The sequence below is a fragment of the Entamoeba invadens genome (assembly GCF_000330505.1).
Source record: "Entamoeba invadens IP1 unplaced genomic scaffold scaff_1105074725099, whole genome shotgun sequence".
Classification (NCBI taxonomy): Eukaryota; Evosea; order Mastigamoebida; family Endamoebidae; genus Entamoeba; species Entamoeba invadens.
The window spans coordinates 217,042-238,921 of NW_004191622.1; the positions used below are offsets into that span (position 1 = coordinate 217,042).

The 21,880-nt window shown below is 37.2% G+C and overlaps 15 protein-coding genes across 15 annotated transcripts; 5 read left to right on the forward strand and 10 right to left on the reverse strand.

The window, feature by feature from the left end:
- Nucleotides 1–64: 64 nt before the first annotated feature.
- On the reverse strand, nt 65–638 carry EIN_469550 (hypothetical protein; the record flags this gene model as incomplete). Its single annotated transcript, XM_004183039.1, has 2 exons — nt 65–409; nt 489–638. The coding sequence occupies 2 exons, from the start codon at nt 636–638 to the stop codon at nt 65–67; spliced, it is 495 nt and encodes a 164-aa protein (XP_004183087.1).
- Nucleotides 639–873: 235 nt separating this feature from the next.
- On the reverse strand, nt 874–2,244 carry EIN_469560 (beta-amylase, putative; the record flags this gene model as incomplete). Its single annotated transcript, XM_004183040.1, has 1 exon — nt 874–2,244. One exon carries the CDS (start codon nt 2,242–2,244, stop codon nt 874–876), a length of 1,371 nt encoding a protein of 456 aa, XP_004183088.1.
- A 669-nt stretch (nt 2,245–2,913) lies between these two features.
- Nucleotides 2,914–3,913, reverse strand: EIN_469570 (hypothetical protein; the record flags this gene model as incomplete). The annotated part of the gene is made up of 2 exons (XM_004183041.1): nt 2,914–3,752; nt 3,793–3,913. 2 exons carry the CDS (start codon nt 3,911–3,913, stop codon nt 2,914–2,916), a joined length of 960 nt encoding a protein of 319 aa, XP_004183089.1.
- Nucleotides 3,914–4,058: 145 nt separating this feature from the next.
- EIN_469580 (aminoacyl-histidine dipeptidase, putative) lies at nt 4,059–5,609 on the reverse strand (the record flags this gene model as incomplete). The annotated part of the gene is made up of 1 exon (XM_004183042.1): nt 4,059–5,609. One exon carries the CDS (start codon nt 5,607–5,609, stop codon nt 4,059–4,061), a length of 1,551 nt encoding a protein of 516 aa, XP_004183090.1.
- A 541-nt stretch (nt 5,610–6,150) lies between these two features.
- Nucleotides 6,151–6,681, forward strand: EIN_469590 (hypothetical protein; the record flags this gene model as incomplete). Its single annotated transcript, XM_004183043.1, has 1 exon — nt 6,151–6,681. The coding sequence occupies one exon, from the start codon at nt 6,151–6,153 to the stop codon at nt 6,679–6,681; it is 531 nt and encodes a 176-aa protein (XP_004183091.1).
- A 35-nt stretch (nt 6,682–6,716) lies between these two features.
- On the reverse strand, nt 6,717–7,832 carry EIN_469600 (hypothetical protein; the record flags this gene model as incomplete). Its single annotated transcript, XM_004183044.1, has 1 exon — nt 6,717–7,832. One exon carries the CDS (start codon nt 7,830–7,832, stop codon nt 6,717–6,719), a length of 1,116 nt encoding a protein of 371 aa, XP_004183092.1.
- A 401-nt stretch (nt 7,833–8,233) lies between these two features.
- EIN_469610 (hypothetical protein) lies at nt 8,234–8,995 on the forward strand (the record flags this gene model as incomplete). The annotated part of the gene is made up of 1 exon (XM_004183045.1): nt 8,234–8,995. One exon carries the CDS (start codon nt 8,234–8,236, stop codon nt 8,993–8,995), a length of 762 nt encoding a protein of 253 aa, XP_004183093.1.
- Nucleotides 8,996–9,334: 339 nt separating this feature from the next.
- EIN_469620 (hypothetical protein) lies at nt 9,335–10,098 on the reverse strand (the record flags this gene model as incomplete). The annotated part of the gene is made up of 4 exons (XM_004183046.1): nt 9,335–9,568; nt 9,626–9,922; nt 10,000–10,053; nt 10,075–10,098. 4 exons carry the CDS (start codon nt 10,096–10,098, stop codon nt 9,335–9,337), a joined length of 609 nt encoding a protein of 202 aa, XP_004183094.1.
- A 64-nt stretch (nt 10,099–10,162) lies between these two features.
- EIN_469630 (glycerol kinase, putative) lies at nt 10,163–11,620 on the reverse strand (the record flags this gene model as incomplete). Its single annotated transcript, XM_004183047.1, has 1 exon — nt 10,163–11,620. One exon carries the CDS (start codon nt 11,618–11,620, stop codon nt 10,163–10,165), a length of 1,458 nt encoding a protein of 485 aa, XP_004183095.1.
- Nucleotides 11,621–12,128: 508 nt separating this feature from the next.
- EIN_469640 (guanine nucleotide exchange factor, putative) lies at nt 12,129–15,026 on the reverse strand (the record flags this gene model as incomplete). Its single annotated transcript, XM_004183048.1, has 1 exon — nt 12,129–15,026. One exon carries the CDS (start codon nt 15,024–15,026, stop codon nt 12,129–12,131), a length of 2,898 nt encoding a protein of 965 aa, XP_004183096.1.
- A 514-nt stretch (nt 15,027–15,540) lies between these two features.
- On the reverse strand, nt 15,541–17,251 carry EIN_469650 (kifc1, putative; the record flags this gene model as incomplete). Its single annotated transcript, XM_004183049.1, has 2 exons — nt 15,541–16,398; nt 16,448–17,251. 2 exons carry the CDS (start codon nt 17,249–17,251, stop codon nt 15,541–15,543), a joined length of 1,662 nt encoding a protein of 553 aa, XP_004183097.1.
- Nucleotides 17,252–18,141: 890 nt separating this feature from the next.
- On the forward strand, nt 18,142–18,639 carry EIN_469660 (hypothetical protein; the record flags this gene model as incomplete). The annotated part of the gene is made up of 1 exon (XM_004183050.1): nt 18,142–18,639. The coding sequence occupies one exon, from the start codon at nt 18,142–18,144 to the stop codon at nt 18,637–18,639; it is 498 nt and encodes a 165-aa protein (XP_004183098.1).
- Nucleotides 18,640–18,742: 103 nt separating this feature from the next.
- On the forward strand, nt 18,743–19,903 carry EIN_469670 (hypothetical protein; the record flags this gene model as incomplete). The annotated part of the gene is made up of 1 exon (XM_004183051.1): nt 18,743–19,903. The coding sequence occupies one exon, from the start codon at nt 18,743–18,745 to the stop codon at nt 19,901–19,903; it is 1,161 nt and encodes a 386-aa protein (XP_004183099.1).
- Nucleotides 19,904–19,968: 65 nt separating this feature from the next.
- EIN_469680 (hypothetical protein) lies at nt 19,969–20,421 on the reverse strand (the record flags this gene model as incomplete). The annotated part of the gene is made up of 1 exon (XM_004183052.1): nt 19,969–20,421. The coding sequence occupies one exon, from the start codon at nt 20,419–20,421 to the stop codon at nt 19,969–19,971; it is 453 nt and encodes a 150-aa protein (XP_004183100.1).
- A 367-nt stretch (nt 20,422–20,788) lies between these two features.
- On the forward strand, nt 20,789–21,187 carry EIN_469690 (hypothetical protein; the record flags this gene model as incomplete). The annotated part of the gene is made up of 1 exon (XM_004183053.1): nt 20,789–21,187. The coding sequence occupies one exon, from the start codon at nt 20,789–20,791 to the stop codon at nt 21,185–21,187; it is 399 nt and encodes a 132-aa protein (XP_004183101.1).
- Between the last annotated feature and the right edge of the window lie 693 nt (nt 21,188–21,880).

Below are 21,880 nucleotides of genomic sequence, written 5' to 3' on the forward strand. Positions count from 1 at the left end.
AATTTATAATAACACATACTAAAAGTATAGAAAGAGATAAGTCTTTGTTTTACAAAAGAAAAGTTCAATCCACTTTCCGCTTTTTGCACGGTTCAGGCGCTGATGCGTTTTCTAATGAAAAGAAGTCTTTGAGTAACACAAGACCTTCATCTTCCATAAACCCTTTCATACAAAAATGGTCCGGCTTGTCTTCTGTATAGTACTGCGCATTAAACACAGTCATGACACTTCCACACCCACCAAACCTTTGATTAGAACAGCCATATATAATTTTGGTTATTCCACACTCGACTAAAGCAGAGGCACACATGATACATGGTTCACACGTCACATACAAAGTACAGTCTTGAAAGTTTATATTGTGTTCCACAAGTTGGTCAATACATACTATTTCCGCGTGTAAAGTGCCCTGTGGGTGAATTACAGTAGTGATGATGTTATCTACTATTTAAGGGTTACTATACAAACTATATAGTAATTATACAAACGTCTTGAAACTCCTTTGTTCGATTTCTGCCTTGAGCTACAACTTTCCCATCAGAAGTCACTATAACACACCCCACTGGCACTTCTAATGCTTTTAAAGCTTCTCTCCCTATTTCAAGTGCAAGACTCATATATTTCTTGTCTGTTTCCATCAACAAGTCGTTCTATTAATTAAGTAATTAGAAGTTTAAAACTAGACAGTCTCCAAATTTAACTCCATAAATTAATTATTTATAATTAAAAAAATAATTAAAATAATTATTTAAAATATAAATTAAAATAATAATATATAATAGTAGTGTCTATAGATTAGACATACAACTATAAATAACTTAATTAAATATTAATACTTCAAATAATGGTAAAGAATGTTATTTAATTGTTAATTCATTGGTTGTGTGCATTTTGAATCAGCTTTGTGTATCTAGCAAAGAATTCAGGGAACGTAACCAAGTCACTTGTGTATCTTAAAAATGTGAATCCATCGACTGTGTATTTTGCAAGATTATCCTCAACTTTAGAAAACTCAGTTTCAGACAACCAATTTGCTTCAGTTCCTTCTTTAGGCCAATACAAAGCAAGTGCATTCTCTGCTCTAAACTCAGTTAGTGGACTAGCCTTATCATACACTTCTTTGACTAATTTTTCTGGTGCGCTTCCTGCGTCATCGAGTGCGCTTTGTGAATCTGACATTTCGAAGCAAGTGAATGTGAATCTGCTACCATACATCTTAAACATTTGAGCTGCTTTAGTGTAGAAGTCAAATTCGTTATTCATGACATACCCCGATGTGCTCTCCGCAGCGCGAGAGGCATGCATAAACCACCAGTGGATACCTGAGATTTTACTTGCAAATGGGACACTTGAGCCAAGGTTTTGTCTAGCGACGCTCAAGACTCTATCTCCATGGTCGAGGAGCAATTGAGCAATAAACTTTAAATAGAATTTTCCATAGTCCGTTCCAAAGTTTTCTGTCGAAGCGGAGTTAAAGAAGATTCCTTCTTGTGTTGGTTTGTCATTTGGGTTTCCAGGGTTAGTTGGTACTCTTCCCCATTCTTCATGTCCCGCAGCTTTAGCTGCGGCTTTAAGTAAGTCGAGTGTATAATTGTCAGACACGTGAAACTCTCCAATACCGGGGTATACCCATCCATATGTTTTATCTGAGCTATCTGCAACATACCCGGGGTATCTCAATTCACCAGATGGACCCATTCCAATTTGAATTTCATTAATAAGACCATTCTCAAAGTATTTATTGAAGTTCTCTTTAAATGACTTGTAGAAGTCACCATACATCATTATTGGTGTTCTATCCCCAACAACATTCACGTCATCGGCACCAAAAGAGATATACTCAACATCAATTTTATTGCTTGGAAACCCTTTGAAGAAGATGCCTTTGGATTTTCCAGCAACAAGAACCCAATTTGGAAGAGGGATGTTCACAGAGTCTCCAACATTCCCTCCACACGCGTGGAACGAGAGGACAGGTTGCCAGTGTAAACCAGCTTGTTGAATGGCTTCTGCTAATTCCAAGTAATATTTCCATGTATATATTCTATCACTCTGTTCAACTAGACCCCACCAGATGTCTCCCATTACTCCATCCGTCCCCGCTTCTTTCAATTTCTTTAAATCAGAAACTAATTGCTTTTTATTAGTAAATCCACTGGTACTAATAATGTCGAGGGGAAGCATTGCATTGAACTCTAGACTCTGTACCAATACAATTAATACACACAGAAACAAAGGCATCATATGAATTTTGAGTGGTTAGCATTTGATTCATCAATACTATTTCGTCGAATTTTTTTCATATGGATTTCTATTTGTGGATTCATTTTTTTAGTAAATTGTAGTTATTTTACTATTCAATTATAATTCTTGTTATAAATACTTTTCAATTAGTTGTGGTAGAAGAGGGCGGTTTTTGTCGTGATAATCAGTTTTAATTCATTTTTTATTCAACAACTTTTAATCTATTTATTTATAGCATTTTTATCAATAATTTTAATAGGCATGAAAAAAAACCGAAAAAATGACTCATTTGAGCAATTAATAAGAACTTTACCAAAAAGACAAATTGTAAAAAAACGAAAAAAATATAACAATTTTTTGATTTAAAGTTTGGAACTTAAATTGTTTAAAAAAATGGAATAATATTTTTTCCCGATTTTAGTTGTTATTTCAATGGAATTGTAACAATACTTTATTAATATACATTTTTGGTCTTAATTTTATACTAGTTTTATATAACTTTCATTTAATAATGATTCCAAACCAAACGACGGAACGATGGAGTTTTTGTATTGATTTTGAATTGTACCATCAAATATTTTAACTATAAATATAGAATTTGTTTTATTTCCTTTACGTCAAAGTTTTCGACGTGAACTGCAAATGAAACAGAACTACATAATTCATACATTAGAGTCCAGTTCGAGCTTTGAAGTCCTTGATGACATCACCCCACCGCATTTCTCGATGACATTTTGGGCATACCCCAACCGTCGGTACGAGTATGTCTTGTTCACGTGTGAATAGTCTTCCCAAACATGTCAAGTGTGCTCTCATCGAACATCCCTTTTCTGTACAGTGGACTGCCTTTTCGTCGAGGCGCATCCTTACTTTACAGACACAACAAAGGTTTTCATTGTCACTTTCGGAAGTTTCTGAAGGACTCTCTTCTTCCATCGGAGTGTTCTTCTTCTCCACTTTCTCATCAGGAGACACCAATGCACTCTCTCGTCGCTTTTTCAGTTGAGACTCTTCGTCAAGATGAAATTCATTGATCAACTCGGACAACTCACTTTGTGTTGTGTGACACACATTATCAAATATATTGTTGTGTCGCTTGCTCCCTTTGTTGCGCCGTCGACTTAACGACGTCCCAACAAATTTCATGACATCTTCGATTGCCCCATACTGCACTACCATCTGCTCTGGTAATGCTGGGCACCCCTCTAAAAATTCGTCGTATCGATGCGTTGTGACATAGATACCTAATGGCAATCGACAATACGCAGGCATCTGCAACATCTCGGCGAGAAGACGTATTTTGAAACGTAAGGAAAACATCGTTCCACATTGCTTTCCTTTCATGTGCTCATACGCATCTTTCACCCTCTTCCCTTTCTCCGGATGTTGCCAATCCCACTCAAATTGAAGAACTTTTGCTTGTGTCGGAAAGGAATGGACTACGACTACCATCTCCCACGGTCGTTTTGACTCCGTCTTGAACGCACCACCCGCTATTATACCATTGTCTGTGTGTTAATGATTTTTATTATTATTACAAAATCAAACGCTGTTTTATACGTCGTGGTGGTGATGTTGTCTTTCCTATATATGTGTGGTACTTAAACCCGGGATTTATCGACGTGAGAAGGTACACACAGAATTTGAGTGTGCTTGTATTCTTGTCCATCATATCAAAAGACCACGACTGAATAAGATAATTGAGTTATCATTACTATTTATTAATATATTATTAATACCATTAATATATTAAACTCTATAAATAGTAATTAGTATAAAAACATAGAACTAAAGGAAATGTGTGAAAAATAGACTTAGATCTTCTCCATAACATCGATCACTAAAGCATAAAGCTTAGAAGCAGTATCGACGAAGACATGCTCCTTGTCCGTGTGAACATCAATGACAGATGGTCCAAGAGAAACAGACTGTAAGTTGAGACCCTTGTACTTCTCCATAATGATTGAATTTTCAAGACCGGCGTGGATTGCAACTGTCTTCATTTCACCACCAAACATCTTGTGGTAGCAATCCTTAAGTGTAGCAAGCAAATGTGAATTTGGATCAGCTGGCCATCCACAAGCGTCATCAACGGCTTTAACCATAGTAGCACCGTGGCATTTGAAAATCAAGCCATCGGCCTTCACCAAGTCTAACATGTCTTCATCTTTGCTTGAACGTGCGAAGATGGTGACTTTGAAAAAGTCGCCATCTAATTTACCAATAGCAACGGATTGACTGGTTTCAACCAAGCCCTCAACATCATTGGAGAATTTAACTACACCATGTGGGAGCTTTTCAATCAATTGTAAGCAGTTGCAAGTGGAGACGTAGTTCAAGACTTGAGTTCCCGCAGCGATGTCGACCTTCTTCATCACTAACTCGGGCTTATTAGGTTGAGTGCCAAGAGAAAGAGTAGTCAATGCCTCGTGGTTTGCTTTAATTTCCTCAATGACTTTGTCAGCAATGCATTCCTTGACAGCAATAGTAACTTTGGCATGTGATGGAATGGCGTTGTGAGCGTGTCCGGCCTGGAAGGAGACGATGTGGTATTGATTTCCATTGACTCTCAACAAACTTTGGGCGTGGATGATCACATCGGTGACCCATTTCAAAGCATTAGCTCTTTGATGCTGAATATCAACACCAGAGTGTCCACCTCTGAACTTCTCAATAGTAATTTCAATACCTTTGAACCCAGCTGGGACTTCTTGATATTTAACTGGGACAGATCCAACTCTGAAAGCGGTTCCTGCAGAGGAAATAGTGACTTCACCCCAATCCTCAGAATCGACGTTAATTAAGTACTTGCATTTGTCTGTCAACATCTCACCAGTAACTAATCCAGAAGCTCCAAGACATCCAATTTCTTCGTCAGCTGTGAACAAACACTCGAGAGCTGGGTGTTGGAATTTGTCACGTAATTCAATGTAAGCAAGGCCACATGCTACACCAGTCCCATCATCACCACCAAGTGTTGTTCCTTGTGCAGACAAAATGTTGCCCTCAAGTTTCATCTTAATTGGATCCTTATCAAAGTCATGCTCAACACCAGCAGCGACAGTCCCTACCATATCGTAATGGCCTTGAATGCAAATGGATGGTTTCTCCTCAAATCCCTTTGAAGCGGGGACATAACAGACGATGTTTCTTTCTTTATCGACTTTGTACTCGAGGCCTTGCATTTTGATGATAGAAATGAGCCATTCAGAAGGGGGAAGTCTATTACCAGAGCGTCTTGGGACTTCACTCAAAGCTAAGAACCACTTCCAATACACTTTTGAGCCCTCGTCCTTGCATAAAGCAGCAAGTTGGTTGTACATATCTAATGAATGTGGATACTTGAATAACTTCTCTGGCTCCATTTTCTGACTGATTTTGTGTTCGTCGAAAACCCTTTTTATTTGCTACGTCTATTTTTAGATTGAGGTTCTCTCGGAAATAGAAGATCCACAGTTCTTTCTTTTTTTTCTAAGAAATTTTGGAAGACCATTCGACGACTGCAAGAAGACGGGAGAAAGTTTGTAAGGAGATAATGAACAGCCAACAGATTTATCGGTTTAAAAATAAAGTTATTTTATTAATTAATAAATGTATGGAAAAGACTATAAAAATATGTTAATAACGAATTGTGACAAATTTGGATTGGGTCGAAGATTAATGATTGTTGACCATTTACTCATTCCTTTTGTGCTTTCCATTGAAAAGAATGATCAAACAAATATTAAAAATATAATTTATGAAACTATGATTTGTAATCTTTGTTTTTAAAAAGAAAAAAAGTTTCATTTGATACAAATTCCCATCAATTGTCAAAAAAGAATCCAAACAGAAAACTATACATAAACTATAACTAATCATACCTCTTACTATATTGAAAAGAAAAGAGAAAGTTCATCCAAATGTATGGAAGGTGGTCGTGTGAAGGAAATAAGAGGACTTTTGGTCTACGAAGGTTCCGATGAGGTACTCATGAAGTATGACTTTGGTAAATCTGTTGGAGCGAAACGTGGTCGTCTCACTGAAATAAGTACGCTCCAAGGTGTCTGCGATGTATTTCCCAAAACTGTTGCGTTGAGTAAGTTCGAAGCCAAATTTTTGATTGAAAATGAACAAGTCAAGTGTGAGTCGCTCATTCCGCTTTCACAAGAAGAAGACAAAAAATATCAATTGTTTAGTTTATTAATTAATAAGGGATACTTTGTGAAGGATGGGTTCAAATATGCATGTGACTTTATGGTGTACAAAAAAAATCCGAAAGAGTGTCACTCTTATGGGGGACTTGTCATTATGGGGCTTCACAATATCGTCTATAGAGACATTCTGGGGTACTGCCGCCTATTGCATGCAGTGAAAAAAGTGCTTCTCCTAGCGTACGAAAATGGTTCTTCCTATGACGTTCAAGAGATGGAGTGGGAAACACTTGACAACCATTAATTGATTGCTACTAACACGTTGTAGTAAATAAATTATTAATTATAGTACACGAGGATGTTCAGTTCTGTTGGGAGTTTGAACGAGAAGATGTCAGTCGTATCTTTAAAGCGCGATGGTATAGTAATAGCAGAGAGTCTGTGACATTCTTCGAACGCATAGAGTGATATTTTCAATACAGTTTTTGGGACTTCTATGTTACGAAGTGATGAGCATTTACTGAAACAGCGCATTCCTATAGAATTCAAGTTGAGTGGTAAGAAGATGTTTTGGAGTTGTGAGCAGCCATTGAAACAATTACTTCCCAACGAAGTGACTGTCATTGGTATTTCGAGGTGTTTCAAACTGGCACAATTCGCAAAGAAGAAGTCGCCGAGTGTGAGTAAAGAGTTTGGGAGGATCACAGACTCCAAGTTCATACAATTGAATAAGATGGAATTTCCTAAGTACGTCAAAGATGATGGAAATGTAATCGACTTCAACTGTGAACACATAATGAAACACCCACTCCCAATACTTTGAATGTGTTTTGGGATCTTTAATGTGGTGATTTGGTAACAAGAGTAGAACGACAATTTACCTAAAGACACTAAACACGACGGCAATTCTATTTTAGTCAGTTGTGTGCAGTCTTTGAAACAAGCGTTTCCTATTGAAGTGACTCTTTGCGACATCTTAAGCTTCCTCAAGTTCTCACATCCATCAAAACAAGAGTCTGGAAGACTTGTTAATGATGTTGGTAACACTATTTGAGACATTCGGTTATTTAGAAAACAAGCGTCTTCTATCACATTGACACCATCAGGTACACCCACACCAAACTTTGCCTTGTTTTGTTGGGTAAACACCACTTTTCTACATATGTTGTTACGACTTCTCTCAACAAGAAATCGCTCATAATCTACTGTGAAGTTATATAACAATTGATTGATTTTACCGTCTTGAAAAGTGTTGCTTCTGACAGTTGAAATTGAGTACACTGTAATGTTTGGAAAGAATGCTCGAGTTTTTTGTGTGAGTGGAATTGGGTTTTGAGTGTATTTTTCAAAGAGGTTCTTCAACCCTTTTTTAACTTGAATCATCGAAACAAAGTCTTCAATGTTTTGGAAGTACTTACAAACCGTCCTTAAGCACTTCTTGTCAAGGCGTGACATTCACCGTGTTTGACTTAATAGTTCACTTCAATGGCAATTCACATCCAGGTCTTTTTATTTGGTTGTATCTATTAATTTACCTTCTTTCTATTTATAAAAAGAGTTTGAAAATGGAGTTTCTTTAGTGTGGAAGTTACTATTGAGTATTACTGAGTTACTATTATTTTATAGTTTCCTCGCAATATGGCAATATTTATAGATAGAGCCCACCATTCCACTTTATAACTTCTTTTTGTGGAGAAAAGCGGGGTTATTGAATTCTTTATATTGTTTGTCGGATGAAAATAATAAAAAAAGAACAAAAACATTGGAGTTTACTATTTGAGTTCTGTTCGTTGAAAACCTCATAAATTCTTTCTTCTTTACTGTGTTGGAAATAACTCTAAACTGAAATCAGTTGTATGGAAGAACAAATCAGTAAGCTTGGAATATTCATCGATAGACTTGAACATCGCAGAGATAACGAGACATTACAATGCACAACAAACAAAGTGGTGTTATTTCTTAAAGACTTGTTTGACGCTTTTTCCTCTTTTTATAATGAATATCAGACTCAAGTCGCACAGCTGACGAAGACGATAAAAGAGATGACTCCCATTCCACCTCAACAACAAATAGAAAACGTCAAAGTCGCAAATAGCTTATCACAAGACGACTTTGTAGAGTTAAAGAAATTCACACAAAAACAGAGTTATAAGGTGTTGTATACTGGTGATGTCCCAACAACAAAACGATTTAATGAAATTGTCGGTGGACACACAAATGTATCGTTGGTCGTTACAACAAAAGAGAACATCACTTTCGGCTGCCATTCGACTAAATTAAAAACACCGAATTCAATTCGAGACAATGACTTCGACGTTGAAAACGACAAGGGATTCTTCGCATTCACCTTGAATAATTCGCGAAGTGTCCCGCCAACCAAATTTACTAAGAAAGACGTGTCTTACACTGTCGCGCGATTCGCTTCTAACAACGAAACAATGTTAGTCGAGGCGGAAGGCTTCTTTAAATTGGCAACAGGAGAAGGGACTTCTATGTTAGCAAAGGATTTTGCAGAAAATTACGACGACAAGACTGGGTGTGGTTCTAATTTGTTTGTTTTGAAAGATGGCTGCGATGTGTTCGATGCTAAGCGACTTGATATCATTGAATGGAAATAACTATTAACGAGTCGTTTTAATTTAACACTATTTAAATTAACGAGTTGTTTTTATTATCTTTATGGTTTTTTTAATTAGTCTTATTAATTAACAATTATTTTTATCAGAAAATAAATTTTTGAAATTATTTGAAAACTATAAAAAAAACTTGTTAAACTATAATCTATTTAAAATTGTTTTAAAGAACTAAATAAAATGATATTTTTTTTAAATTACATTTGTTCTATATTATTATTAATATTATAATATATAATATTAAACCAATTTATAATATTAAAACTATAAATAATAGTTAAAATGTTCTAAAAACAACCAAAAATTATTCAACCCATCATTCATTTATTCTGCTTTTATATTTTCTTTTTGTTGGTTTTTATGGAATATCATAAAGACTATAGTCACACACACTAACAACCAAACAAGCTTTATAACATACGAATCCATATCAGCGGCATATTCCACAGACTCTAAAAACGGTTTTGCACTCAAATTGTAACACGACGTCTTCACATTTTCTGGATGAAGTGCGTTGCACCCACTTATTTTCAATCTTTTCCATCCACAACAGTTTGCCTTTGTTTGAGTGTTTCTCCTTCGTTTCACAATTCAATTTTAGACGAAAAAACAAACGTCGCGCTCCATCGAAGAGATGTCGTCCTTCTCAGAAATGTTAGAAATTCCATTCTCAAATATTTGTGTAATGATATACACGATAAAGAGTAAAACCGCTTCAAAGACATTGAATATGATTCCAAACACTGCCGCTATTTTGCTTTGAAGAACCCCAGTAAGAAGTGATGGGATGTTAAATACCAACGCTGCTATCATAGAAAAATACAAATAGACGAGGGGATACTTCTGGGGGAATACAGCGTCTTCACTATATAATGTTTTCCTACAAAACAAGATGATGTGTATCTCTAAACCCTACTTGTCACTTTCGATTCTACGACATTTGAAATTAATATAATGTAACACCTGAAATGTTTATAACAAGGTCAAACCATAACAAGTAATGTAAATGCTATTTGTATAAGCGAAAAAATTGAATATGTCATCTTCATATGAATTCCTCAAACTAAATTAAATAGTTCTTTTGACATTTTAAATGGTAAAGAAAAGTTCTACAAATAAATATATAATCGATTAAACATCTGTCTTACTTAGTTAGTGCACAAAGTGTCGAGCGGCAGCAACGGCCTTATTCCACACCAAAAAGATTTGTTGTACTTCGTCATGGCTCATCGATGGTTCAAAGACTCTTTCGACCTCTCTCATCTCATCCAACTCGCTTTCCTTAAAAAGTCCCACAGCAATTCCTGCTAACATAGCAACACCCATCGCAGTGATTTCTTTCTCTTTCAACCGAACAACTTTCTTCCCACAAATGTCCGCTTGGAATTGCAACATCATGTCACTCTTCGATACCCCTCCGTCCACTTTAATCTCAGAAGTGACCCCCATTATATCAATCACTTGAGAACACTGTAAAGCTATACTTTCAAGTGTTGCTCTGACTAAATGTCCTCTGGTGGTCCCACTTGTTAATCCAACTATCATTCCTCTCACATCATCATCCCAATACGGCGTACCTAACCCTTGAAAAGCAGGTACAAAATATACCCCACCATTGTTCTCAGGTAATATTTCCGTGATTTCATTATACTCTTTAAGAATACCCATGTCACGAATCCATCGCAATGCAGCTCCCGCAGTCATCACTGACCCTTCTATAGCATATGTCACTTGATCTCCTACTTTCCACCCAATAGTCCCCAGAAGCCCTTTTGGTATCTCCCCAAGCTTCTTTCCCGCATTCTTCACAACAAAGCAGCCTGTGCCGTATGTCGCCTTACACCCACCGACCTTTGCACCATGGCCATATAACGAACTTTGTTGGTCTCCAGCAACTCCCGTGATTTTGACACCCGCCAGCTCGGGGATGTCTGTGATAGTCCCAAAGTCACAAGACGAACTCTTGACATCAGGAAGAATACTCTTAGGTATATGACACTCATCCAAGATCTCTTCGTCCCAATGTAACTCATAGATATTAAAAAGCATTGTTCGAGCTGCATTGGAGACATCTGTAGCATGCACTTTCCCGCCAGTCAGCTTGTAGATGATCCAAGTGTCGATCGTCCCAAAATACAAATTTCCTTCGTCCGCAAGCTTCTTAGCCTCGGGGACATTCTCAAAGAGCCACATGATTTTCGAGCAAGAGAAATATGGATTGATGAGTAAACCCGTTTTCTCTTTAATAACTGTCTGAAGACCCTTTTGCTGCAACTCATCACATTGTCGAGTTGATTGCTTTGATTGCCACACAATCGAGTTATGGATGATCCTCCCATCCCGTTTATCCCACAATGTAGTCGTCTCTCTCTGATTGGTTATGCCAACGGCAGCAATGTCACTCTTTGATACTTGTGACTTCTCCAAAAGACTTTTGATCATTGCGACAATGTCGTTGTATATCATGTTGGGGTCCTGCTCGACCCACCCAGGCTCAGGAAAGATCGATTCAAATTCTCGTTGTTCGACATATTGGGACTTACACCTCTCGTTGAAGAGAATGACTCGCGTGCTTGTTGTGCCTTGATCAATAGCTAAGATATATTTCATGCAATTTTCTAGTGTGAATTCCTTCAGTTCCGCCTTTATCAAGTTTTCGAGGAACACTCAGAACGTTCTCTTCAGTTCATTTTTGGTTGATTGAACTTCTTCTCGTTGTTTGTCGATTTGAGTTTCATTGGTAGAATGTGGTTCCACATTAAGACTTTTTTGTTTAGTTTTTTTATAACTTTTTTATTAGTAATAATACTATACGAAAGAGTATGAATTCGTGTTCTATTTTCGTTTGAAATCACTCATTTCGTTTTTGCTTCTAATCAAAAGAGATTCAAAAATTATATCAAAGCTATACTAAATGATTAACACAATTATATTGAAACTATATGCTATTATATTATATTATACTATTATATTATACTATTATATAATAATATATTATATTATATTATATTATATTATATTATATTATATTATATTATATTATATTATACAACGTTATAGTTAAGTCAATTCAAACGAATATAAAGCATTTCAAACACAACGAAAATACAAGAGAAATTTATTTGAAGGAGTAAATTGTTTGTACCAAAATTTGGAGTTCTTCGTTTGGGCATTCGAGTTTTGGTTGTGGATATTTTGCTCCGATGACTTGTTCGATCAGTTCATAGATTTTCCTCCACTTATACACATTGATCAAGTTCTCGCCGACAAAGTCTGGGTTACCCTCATCAACCAGCATCAAGTCTTTACTCACAACACCAATAAAAGGGATATATGGGGTTTCCAATTGTTGCATATATTGTCTCAAAAATTTATAATTCTTTTGGAATGTGCACAGTTGTTCCATTTCGAGTAGATATGCGTTATCTTCCGAGCTCAGTTTCTTTGTTTTAATGCTGTCGATATCAATTGTTTTCAGACAGTATGTGATCGCAACCAAGAAATGGATATCCTTCATCCCTTGGAATGTTTTCATCATTAAAATGATTCCTTCAATAAATTTGACTCTCTCGCTCTTCGGACATTCATTAAAGCATCGCACAACAGTGTCTCCAATCCAATTAAACCTTTCCGTCATATTCTGCAAATTCGGTGTATTCTCCTTATTCTTTGGAGACCCCCAATTGATCAATATAAGTTCTTCATAGCTCACCCGAGAGAAGATCAGTGTATTGAAATAGTTTAATACCTTCGCAAGGGGCATCACATTCGCTGGGAGAAAGTGGGTATACTTCAAACTCGTGCTGGTATTCAGTGGTAGAAATACTCGACTATTCTTCCTCTTCGCTAATGACATCCCAAGTGAGTTCAACGACGCCTGCAGTGTTTGTGTCAAGTCAGTTTGTTCCGATTTCGTCACCAAAATCCGAATGATCCCAACAAGGTCCGCTTTGTTCGCAAAGTCGCCCGGATAGCTCCTAAACCAATGACTCAGGACTGACAAGATACACGCTTTCGAATCTTCTCCAACTACTCCAGCAGTATATGCGTCGACTAATTGTAACACCACGGTCTCCGAATCAGTGAACTTCTTATGAGTCATCAAGAACATGTCAGTGTATGACGGGTCATTCAAGTTCATGTTATATAATCGTGTGATTAACTCCGTAACACCTCCCGAAGTAATCGAAACGTTACCGCTCTCATCAGGAAAGCAGTTCACTATATCAAAAATGTTGTCCAAATGAAACGAATCGTTCACGCGGGACAACAATTTCTCAAATTTGGGAAGAATCTGGTGCAGTTTCAAATAGTCTTCTTGGCTCTCGTCAAGTGTTTTATAATAGTCGTCGACTAACTGATAGAACTGGGGAACAAATTTCACTGCCAACAACATTAAAGACGGCAAATCAGTCTTCCCATCAAAGATCGTTTCCGCATCAAATTGATCAATCAGCTCCTGTTGCCTCTTCGCACACTCTTGTAACTCAGGTGACTTCTTTTCCATCATTTTGAGCAGCGCAAAACACTCTCCCGCCTTCACCGAGATGTCCACAAATTGCCGCGAAATGTTGAGCTCCAAGAACTTTTCGACTATTTGGTAAATCGTCGAATTCGCTCGCCACAAATTGAGAATGTTCGTCGCAACACACAACAGTTGGGGCAACAAGTATGTGAGCGGCTTAATACCATAGAACATCTTCATAACATCTTCCGTCGAGAAGACATACGCCTCATCATCACTAGTAATGGCACTGCTTTTCGTTAAGTCACGTGGAGTCTGTGACGCTCTCTTCTTCGCATTACTCGACTTCGTAAGTCGATAACTTCCATTCTCAAGTTGTTTCGCATAGGAAACCATTGGGTCCATATAATACGAGACTATGCACTCAATCTGGCGCATAAATTTGCGTAAGAACATCACAATAGTCTTCACCTTCCCATACTGTTTGTTGTAATCCAATAGCACAAAAACTGACCCCGCATTCGTGCACATCGCTCCAACATGCGACTCACTGTCAAACTCACTTGCTTTATATATCACATTCGTCGTCGCCGTCTTTCCCTCTTTTGGATTCAGTTGATAGATATCCGAAGTATCCGTTTCAACAAGTGTAAAGTGCGTCCCTCCGACCGCACGTGTCACTCCAATTCGCGAGAGTAAATCGACCTCTTCAAAATCATCAAAATCAATAAATCGGTGCATTGTCCCATCATGGAGTATTAAGAAGATGTCATTATATGCCAATTCTATAGAGATCACAAAGAACGACGACATCAGCTTCAGTGTCTTCTTGAACGAAAGTTGTGTTGGCGTTCTTTTGATCTCTTTCATCTTCAAGTGTTTCCCCCATATGAATGCCATACCCTCATCCGTGATGCAAGCACTACAAAACGCTCCCGTGAAGATTTTCGTCACGACGTGATTTCTAAAGAACTCAATGTCTGTGGGGATGTCATTCTTTTGACTTCGACTCCTCCCAAGCTGGCCATAGTCGTCTTGTCCCCACGAGAAGATCTCTCCCCACACATTTAAAGCAAGCGTGTGACAACTTCCACACGAGACGTCTTGAATGCCTGAGAGCTGTGGCACAAGTTCAGGCTTATTAAATATTCGGGCATCGGGAATACCAAGTTGCCCAAAGGAGAAGGACCCCCACGTATACAATCGTCCTTTAGATAACAACATACAGAAGAAGGATCCCATCGAGACCTTATCGATCACAAAATTGATCCCTTCTATCCTCGTCGGAACACTCACAACATCAGAGTCGCGACTTCGCGCACACACTGAATACGGAAATAAAGACACTCCGTGTTGTGTTTGGTCGAAGACTCGCCCGGTGATATACAACTCGTTGTTCTCCGTCAGAAAGACTATGTTAGTCGGGGACGACACAATATCTTTCAGGGGGGTAGGAAACGATTTAATAATTTCCTCGTTCTTATTGACAGTGCGAGTGTCCACTAGGGGGCATTTGGGACGGATCAAAAGAACTGACTTCTTTTCTGACATTCCTCTTCCTTCTTTTTCAAGTTTGCTCCTTTTTTTTCTCCACTTTTTAAAGGCTTTTTTCTTCCCAATTTGACGACTTGGGTTTTTTTTCTATTTCAAAAGAATTCTTCAAAAGACTCGTTCGCGGTGTTTTGTTGGACTTGACACGTACAAACTATTTTGATAACTTCCATAACTAAAATATATCATATACTTATTATAATATACTATACTATATAGAGGTATTAGAAATATTAGAATTCGGTATCATTTCGAATTAGATATCGCCGGTATTATAATACAAGTAAGGTAAAATTAATATTGTATTTTAAATTATAATGAATTGATTTATTTCTTAATAACACTTGTGATGAAATAAACTCCTTGAAAAAAGTGACGAACAAAACAACAAGATAAAAACTCCATGAGAATTGTTAGGCGTATTAAACAATATATAAGAAGTCGTTTGGATGTCGAAATATTCAGAGAAAATACAACTCACTAGTAACTGTAATCAATCATCAAAACAAATTATTCATTTTACATGTCTCTTAGCTGTCCCAATAACACACGTATTCACTTTAGTTGCAAATCGGAGTGATGAAACACTTTCACTCACATCTTCATTGTCTGGGGAGATGTTCACAAACATAAGTGTCTTTGATTCATCTCCAAGACACGGCTGGAGCAATTCCGTTAATTTACTATTTCGATATGGAACATGTCCTTCTTTGTTTGCAATCGCGGCAATGACTGTTCCCAATGCACACAATGACACATTAATGTTCTTCGTTTCTTCCAATCGCTCCCCTCTCACTCCCTCATCAACTTTCTCACTCCCCGCCAAATCAACTAATGTTAACCCCCCAAATCGCTGTTCATTCGATGAAAAGTTCTTCCCATAGATTTCCATGATAAAAACACTATGTGACCGCGACGAGTGCGCGTTGTATTTGGTTTCAGCAACACTCCGATTCCTCACCGCAATCGAAATCAAGCCATCCACATCTTTGCCATTATCAACATTTACAACACTTGCTTCTGGTAATGTCACATTGCCATCTATATACTTAATTGTCAATTTTTTGGATTCGTTGCTTTCAACCAACAAGTCGAAGATGTTGTTGTTATAGATCTCAACATACTTCACACGCACTTTAAACTGCCACCCAACACCTTTCAGTTCTTCTATGGTACTAAATATCTGGTGGACTGTCAGCGGGATCATGCCGGGCTTCCCCTCTTCTCCCTCCATCGTGTATGTCTTCCCACTTCCTGTTTGTCCATACGCAAATATACACGTTTGATACCCATCCAAACTCGATTGAACAAGTTGACTGATCTCTTCAAATATAATTTCTTGTGTTGAACTTGGTCCAAATGCTCGATCAAACTACTTGTTATTTCAATCATAAAATTCGTGGTAGAGATAACTAACAAACTCCAAATCGTAGTTTCTCGACTTTCCCGTTGTAATTGGTCACTTTCACAATCACCGTGTTGTTTTCATCGATCACATCAACAGCCGTCCCGTCTCTCTTCATTGGCGGTCGTACTCGACAAAACACTCGCACATTCCCTTTTAACTCCATAACTTCATTATGTAATCTTCTCCTTTCCTTTTCAGAGACTAATAGTTTGTCCTCACTCTTAGCCAATTCTGTTTTAACACACTCAAGTTCTCCCTGAGCAGCTTCTAGTTGTTGCACCAGTTGTGCGAGTTTGAATTGAGCTTCGGTATGGAGTTGTTTCTCCATTTCACAATTATAGTTCGCAGTCTCGACTGTTCTTTTCATGATTTCGAGTTGGCTCTGCATTGAGTTCTTCTCAAGACTCAATGTCTCAATTTCATTCGACAAGCCTCTGAGGCGTTCAGTTGCTGTTCTCAATTCATTCTGCGTTTTATCTAACTCGAACTTCAATTCTTCATTCCCATTGCCTTTCTCAACAACCGACTCACTTTGTAACTTGGCATTCTCCATCTTAAGTTCTATCATCTTCTCTAGTTTCTCTCCTAACATTTCAAAGACCTCTGGGGGGACTTCTCCCATCGTCGTTTTCCTCTTTTGCGTCATTGTGAGCTGCGATTTATTCAGCGGTTTAGTTTTCGATGTGCTCAGTGTTGGCTTTGTGGTTCGTGGGTTCGACGCGGGGTGTCGCGTTAGAGGTCGGATCGGTGGATATGGATTACCAAAATTTGGTTTTTGTGGGATATACACGGACGTGGGCGCGCGTGAAGAAGACATTGTTTGACAATCTCACTTTCATTTTTCTCTTTTTTTGAATTTCTATAGTCCATACTATCTTTTGTTATTACTTACTATCTCTTTTGCACTTTTTCTGGATTACTATTATATATAGCTCTATAATAATGAAATTGAATGTGAGTTTTAATATGGTTATTATTATAGTTTTACTAATTCAATAATCAATCATATTGAATTACATATAGATTATTATATTAATATAAATTCAATTGAAAATAATATTAATTTAATTAAAAAATAACTAATAATAACTATGAATGAAAAAAATACAAAGCTGTTGAAAAAAACATATTTTAAAATATTATTTTATATTACAGTTAACAGAAAAAGTGGGATGCTGAGAAAAAGGCGGATGCTAATCTAAATATTAATTAATTAAATATTATTAATAATAAATAACTAATATAAATTTATTTTGGTTTTTTCATTTTATTAATTATTTGATTAATTATTTATATTAAAATTAATAGTAATTTTATTATTTTTTAATTGAAATTAACCAATAGTTACGAGCATCCTCCTTTTTCGAGCATCCCCATATTTCCTTATACTGTATATTAATTAATTAAAAAAATTAAAAAAATAACAAAAAATCACGATAAAAAGATGTCGGAATGGAGAGTACAGTTTAGCGTGGAAATTTTAAAGTCCAACCAAACACCACTCCTTACTAACGGACGTTTTTCTTAAACCCTTGAAACTGAAAAACGGAGTGATGAGTCTTTTTTTCAGATTAGAAGACTCAATGGTGACTTTTCCCGACGAATAGGGTATATGAAGAGTTACTGATTCATCTTCCGTTAATTGGAAATATATGAAAACCCTAAGATAATATATAAAGAGAGAACACATCTCTTATCTCGTAAATTATGACTGAACAAGAGAAAGTTGCCACTGAAACTGCCGAGGCTGAAGCACCAAAGGTTGAATTCAACTTGGAAAGCTGGAAGCGTTTGTATTGCAACTCTGAAATTACCGAGTCCATCCCATGGTTCTTCGAACACTTCGACAGTGAGCACTTCACAATTTGGTTCTCCAAATACAACACCCCAGTCGAAATGCCACAGAGATTCATGGTCAACAACTTGGTTGGTGGAACCATTCAGAGACTCGACTCTCTCTCCAGAAACGGATTCGGTTCAATCCTCATCTTCGGTGAGCAATCCCCATACGAAATCGAAGCCCTCTGGGTCTTCACTGGACACGAATTACCAAAGGAATTCACTGATTGCGCTGATACTGAGTGCTATGATACCAGAAAGATGGATCTTAACAACGAAGCCGATAAGGTTATCATCAAGGAGTTCTTGGCTTGGGAAGGTGATTTCGGAGGAAGAAAGAATCCAGACGGAAGACTCTTCAAGTGAGATTTTTTAGACTTCGTTATCTTTTTTATTCTACTACTAATACCATCATGAAACTATTAATTATAATAACTTTTTAATATAATCTCAGAATTTCAGTGTGATGATGAAAGTCACTTCTCTCGTCTTTATTTTGATGTGTGTTCTATTCACGTTCTTGTACTTCACAACGCCACAATTCTTGATTGACCCGCGTGTCGTTATGTATCAATACGAAACAGCGAAACAACAAATATCAATAACTATAGAACAGAAAACCCTACCTCAATTGGTGAATAAAACAGTGCCGAAATACACAGATAAGGTGTGTCCTGAAGGGATTGATGTTGTGTGGTTATGGGTCAATGGATCTGATCCGGTATTCCGACAACAATACGAGCGAAGTGGCAAGAAGAGTGGGGAGGGGAGGTTTCGCGACTATAACACACTTCAATACTCTTTACGTTCCGTCTATGAATATGCTCCATATATCAAGAATTATTACATCGTGACAATGGACCAAATTCCGTCTTTCATCAACATGTCGCGATTGACGTATAACGATTATAAGTTGCGAATCGTCTCCCATAAGGAGATCTTCCCCGACACTTCAGTCCTTCCCATTTTCAATTCAAATGCCTTAGAAGTTTCACTTCACAACATCAAGAACTTGTCTTCTTGTTTCTTGTATTTGAACGATGACATGTTTCTTGGTAACACATTAAGTCCTTCCCATTTCATTGCACAAACCGGAAAACTCAAAATCTATGCCAACTCTTGGGCTGCACCCGACAAAGAACGAATGCAAAAGAACATATGGCACCGCAGTGTCGGATACTCAAACGAACGGGTGAATGCAATCTTCAAGCAGCCCCCTACTAAGAAACACAGTTATGTCTCCCATCACTGCTATTTCTTCAAAACCTCAATCCTCGCCGATCTCGAAAAGAACTTGAAAAAGGAATACGTCAAAACTCGCCAGAGTAAGTTCCGCCACGACGACGATATGGCAGTCCCATTTTCACATGGGGCTTATGCCGTCGAGTCTGGCAATGGTACATACATCAGAGAGTCTAACTACTATTACGCTACATTCACTGGAAATCGCGCGACGAATTTGAAGACCATCAACAACATTAAGAACAAGAAGCCACAGTGCGTCTGTCTGAATGACGCTCTTGACAAAGCGACGAAAGACCAAATAGATAAGGAGACTATTGTCCTCCATACCTTTCTCGATCAGTACCTCCCAAGGTCCTCCCCTTTTGAAAACGAAGTATCGTTGTAATTCAATCAATTAGTGTGTGCTTCGTGTATAGTAAATTTATTGTTAAAGTACTATAATTAAATAGTTCAGAGGTCGAGAATGTGGTCCTTGTGCTTTTGAGCCGCTTTGAGTCGCTCGAGCTTTGTTGGCTCATCGATGCGAATAGCGTCGGGGAAGGCTCTCTTTTCTTTCACGTCGATTTTTGGACGATTTTGTTCTCGTCGCTTCTCGAGGAGCTTCCTGCGCTTTGCGATTTGTTCTGGTGTTTTGAGGGAATCGATGTGCGATTCGTTGTTGTATAACGCATTCAACTGCTTCTCTTCATCCGTTTCGGTATCAAGGAACTTTTCAGCCTTCTCCTCTTTGTAAAGTGCTTTGCGATTTCCATAGACCCGTTTCCATTGAAAGGTCTTCTGAAGTTCATGCAAGATCGTCACATAACTCACGTCAAATGACGTGGCGTCGACGTGGTCCTCTTCGCCTCGGTGCATGAAACGCTTGTCATTTAATTGTGAGGAGACTTCCTTTGTTTCAGCCATTCTGGATTATTTGGTTCAAATGAATGATTTGGGAAGAATTCAGGGTTATCTTCTCACGTGTGAAATCTGAGTGTTTAGTGTAACTGTTCAAAACCCAGAATCTTCGGGAAACACATCCTTTCTGGAGGTATAGTTAAATATAGTACAAGTATTATTAAAAAATGGTACTGGCTCACTTCATCAAAGATGAGTTTTGTTAATACGAGATATGATTGCGATATTTCATACTCATTTCATCGAATCACCAATCACTTGGGTCGAGCGTTGGAATAAATAGAACTAGAATCAGGCGAAACCCAAGAAAGAGCTATAAATAAAGTATACTATACTATAAAAAGGAGGATCTGAACGGAACGACGGGTTAGAAATGGCAAATGATTTGGAGACACACAAGGGAATAGTCTCCGAGTTCGATAAGATATGGAACGAACAAGACACCAAATGGAAAGCTTTGTTTGACCATCCTATGATTACAACCGGAGACTTCCGGTATTGGAATGACAGAGAACACATCAGGTTCTTGGTTTGCATCGACTTCTTAAATGCTAAAAAGTGTCGAGGGCTTCCTGTGCAACAGATCTCCGCTTACGTCTTAACTCGAAACCCAACACAAGTCAGAACACACGCCCAAAAGTTTTTCAAAACCCCTAAACCAACTAAACCGGAAATTAGAAGAAAAGTCGATATCCTTTTAAGTAAAGATGGAGCAATTCTAAGAAACTTGTTTGTGGAAAATAAGACTCGTAGCAACGACCAAGTATTATGAATGATTAACTCTCATCTTTTCAAAATTGATGTTTAAACTACTTGTTATTAGTTGTTTTACTATTAATGGATCGTTTCCATTGGAATGTAAACTTTTGTTTTGTTTATAATGTTAATCAGTCAACTCCATTCCGTCACTTCTGTTGTTATTTATTGTGATTTGAATGCCAATTTTAATCAGATCGATTGAGTGATTGGATATTTTCCCGTTGTTTTAAAAGAATATTTTTCCAAAGAGTAAAAACAAATACCATTTTAATAGTTATGTTCCTTATTATTAATAAGGTCAGTTTGTTTCATTTTAATTATGGTTTTTTTATAATATATTATATAAAAATAAAAAAATAGTTTATTACAAAAAATGAAAAAAACTTGGAAAAGCACACTGAGGATTGTATTCTAAACTGTTGTTATTATTCCCACTTCGTTTTTTAATTAAAAAAGGAAATTCATTCCACACTATAATTAAGATTGATGTTCGATCTTAAATAATTAACTACAATTAATAATATAATTAAAACATAATAATAAAAATTGTATTATTAAATACAAAATGATAACTTATTTTTTAATTAATTTAACTATAAATTATAGTAAAAAAGAAATAAACAAATTAATAGTTATTGAATAATAAAAATGAAAAAATGAATTATTCGTCGTCATCAGGATACAAGTTCTTGTATAAGAGCCAAGT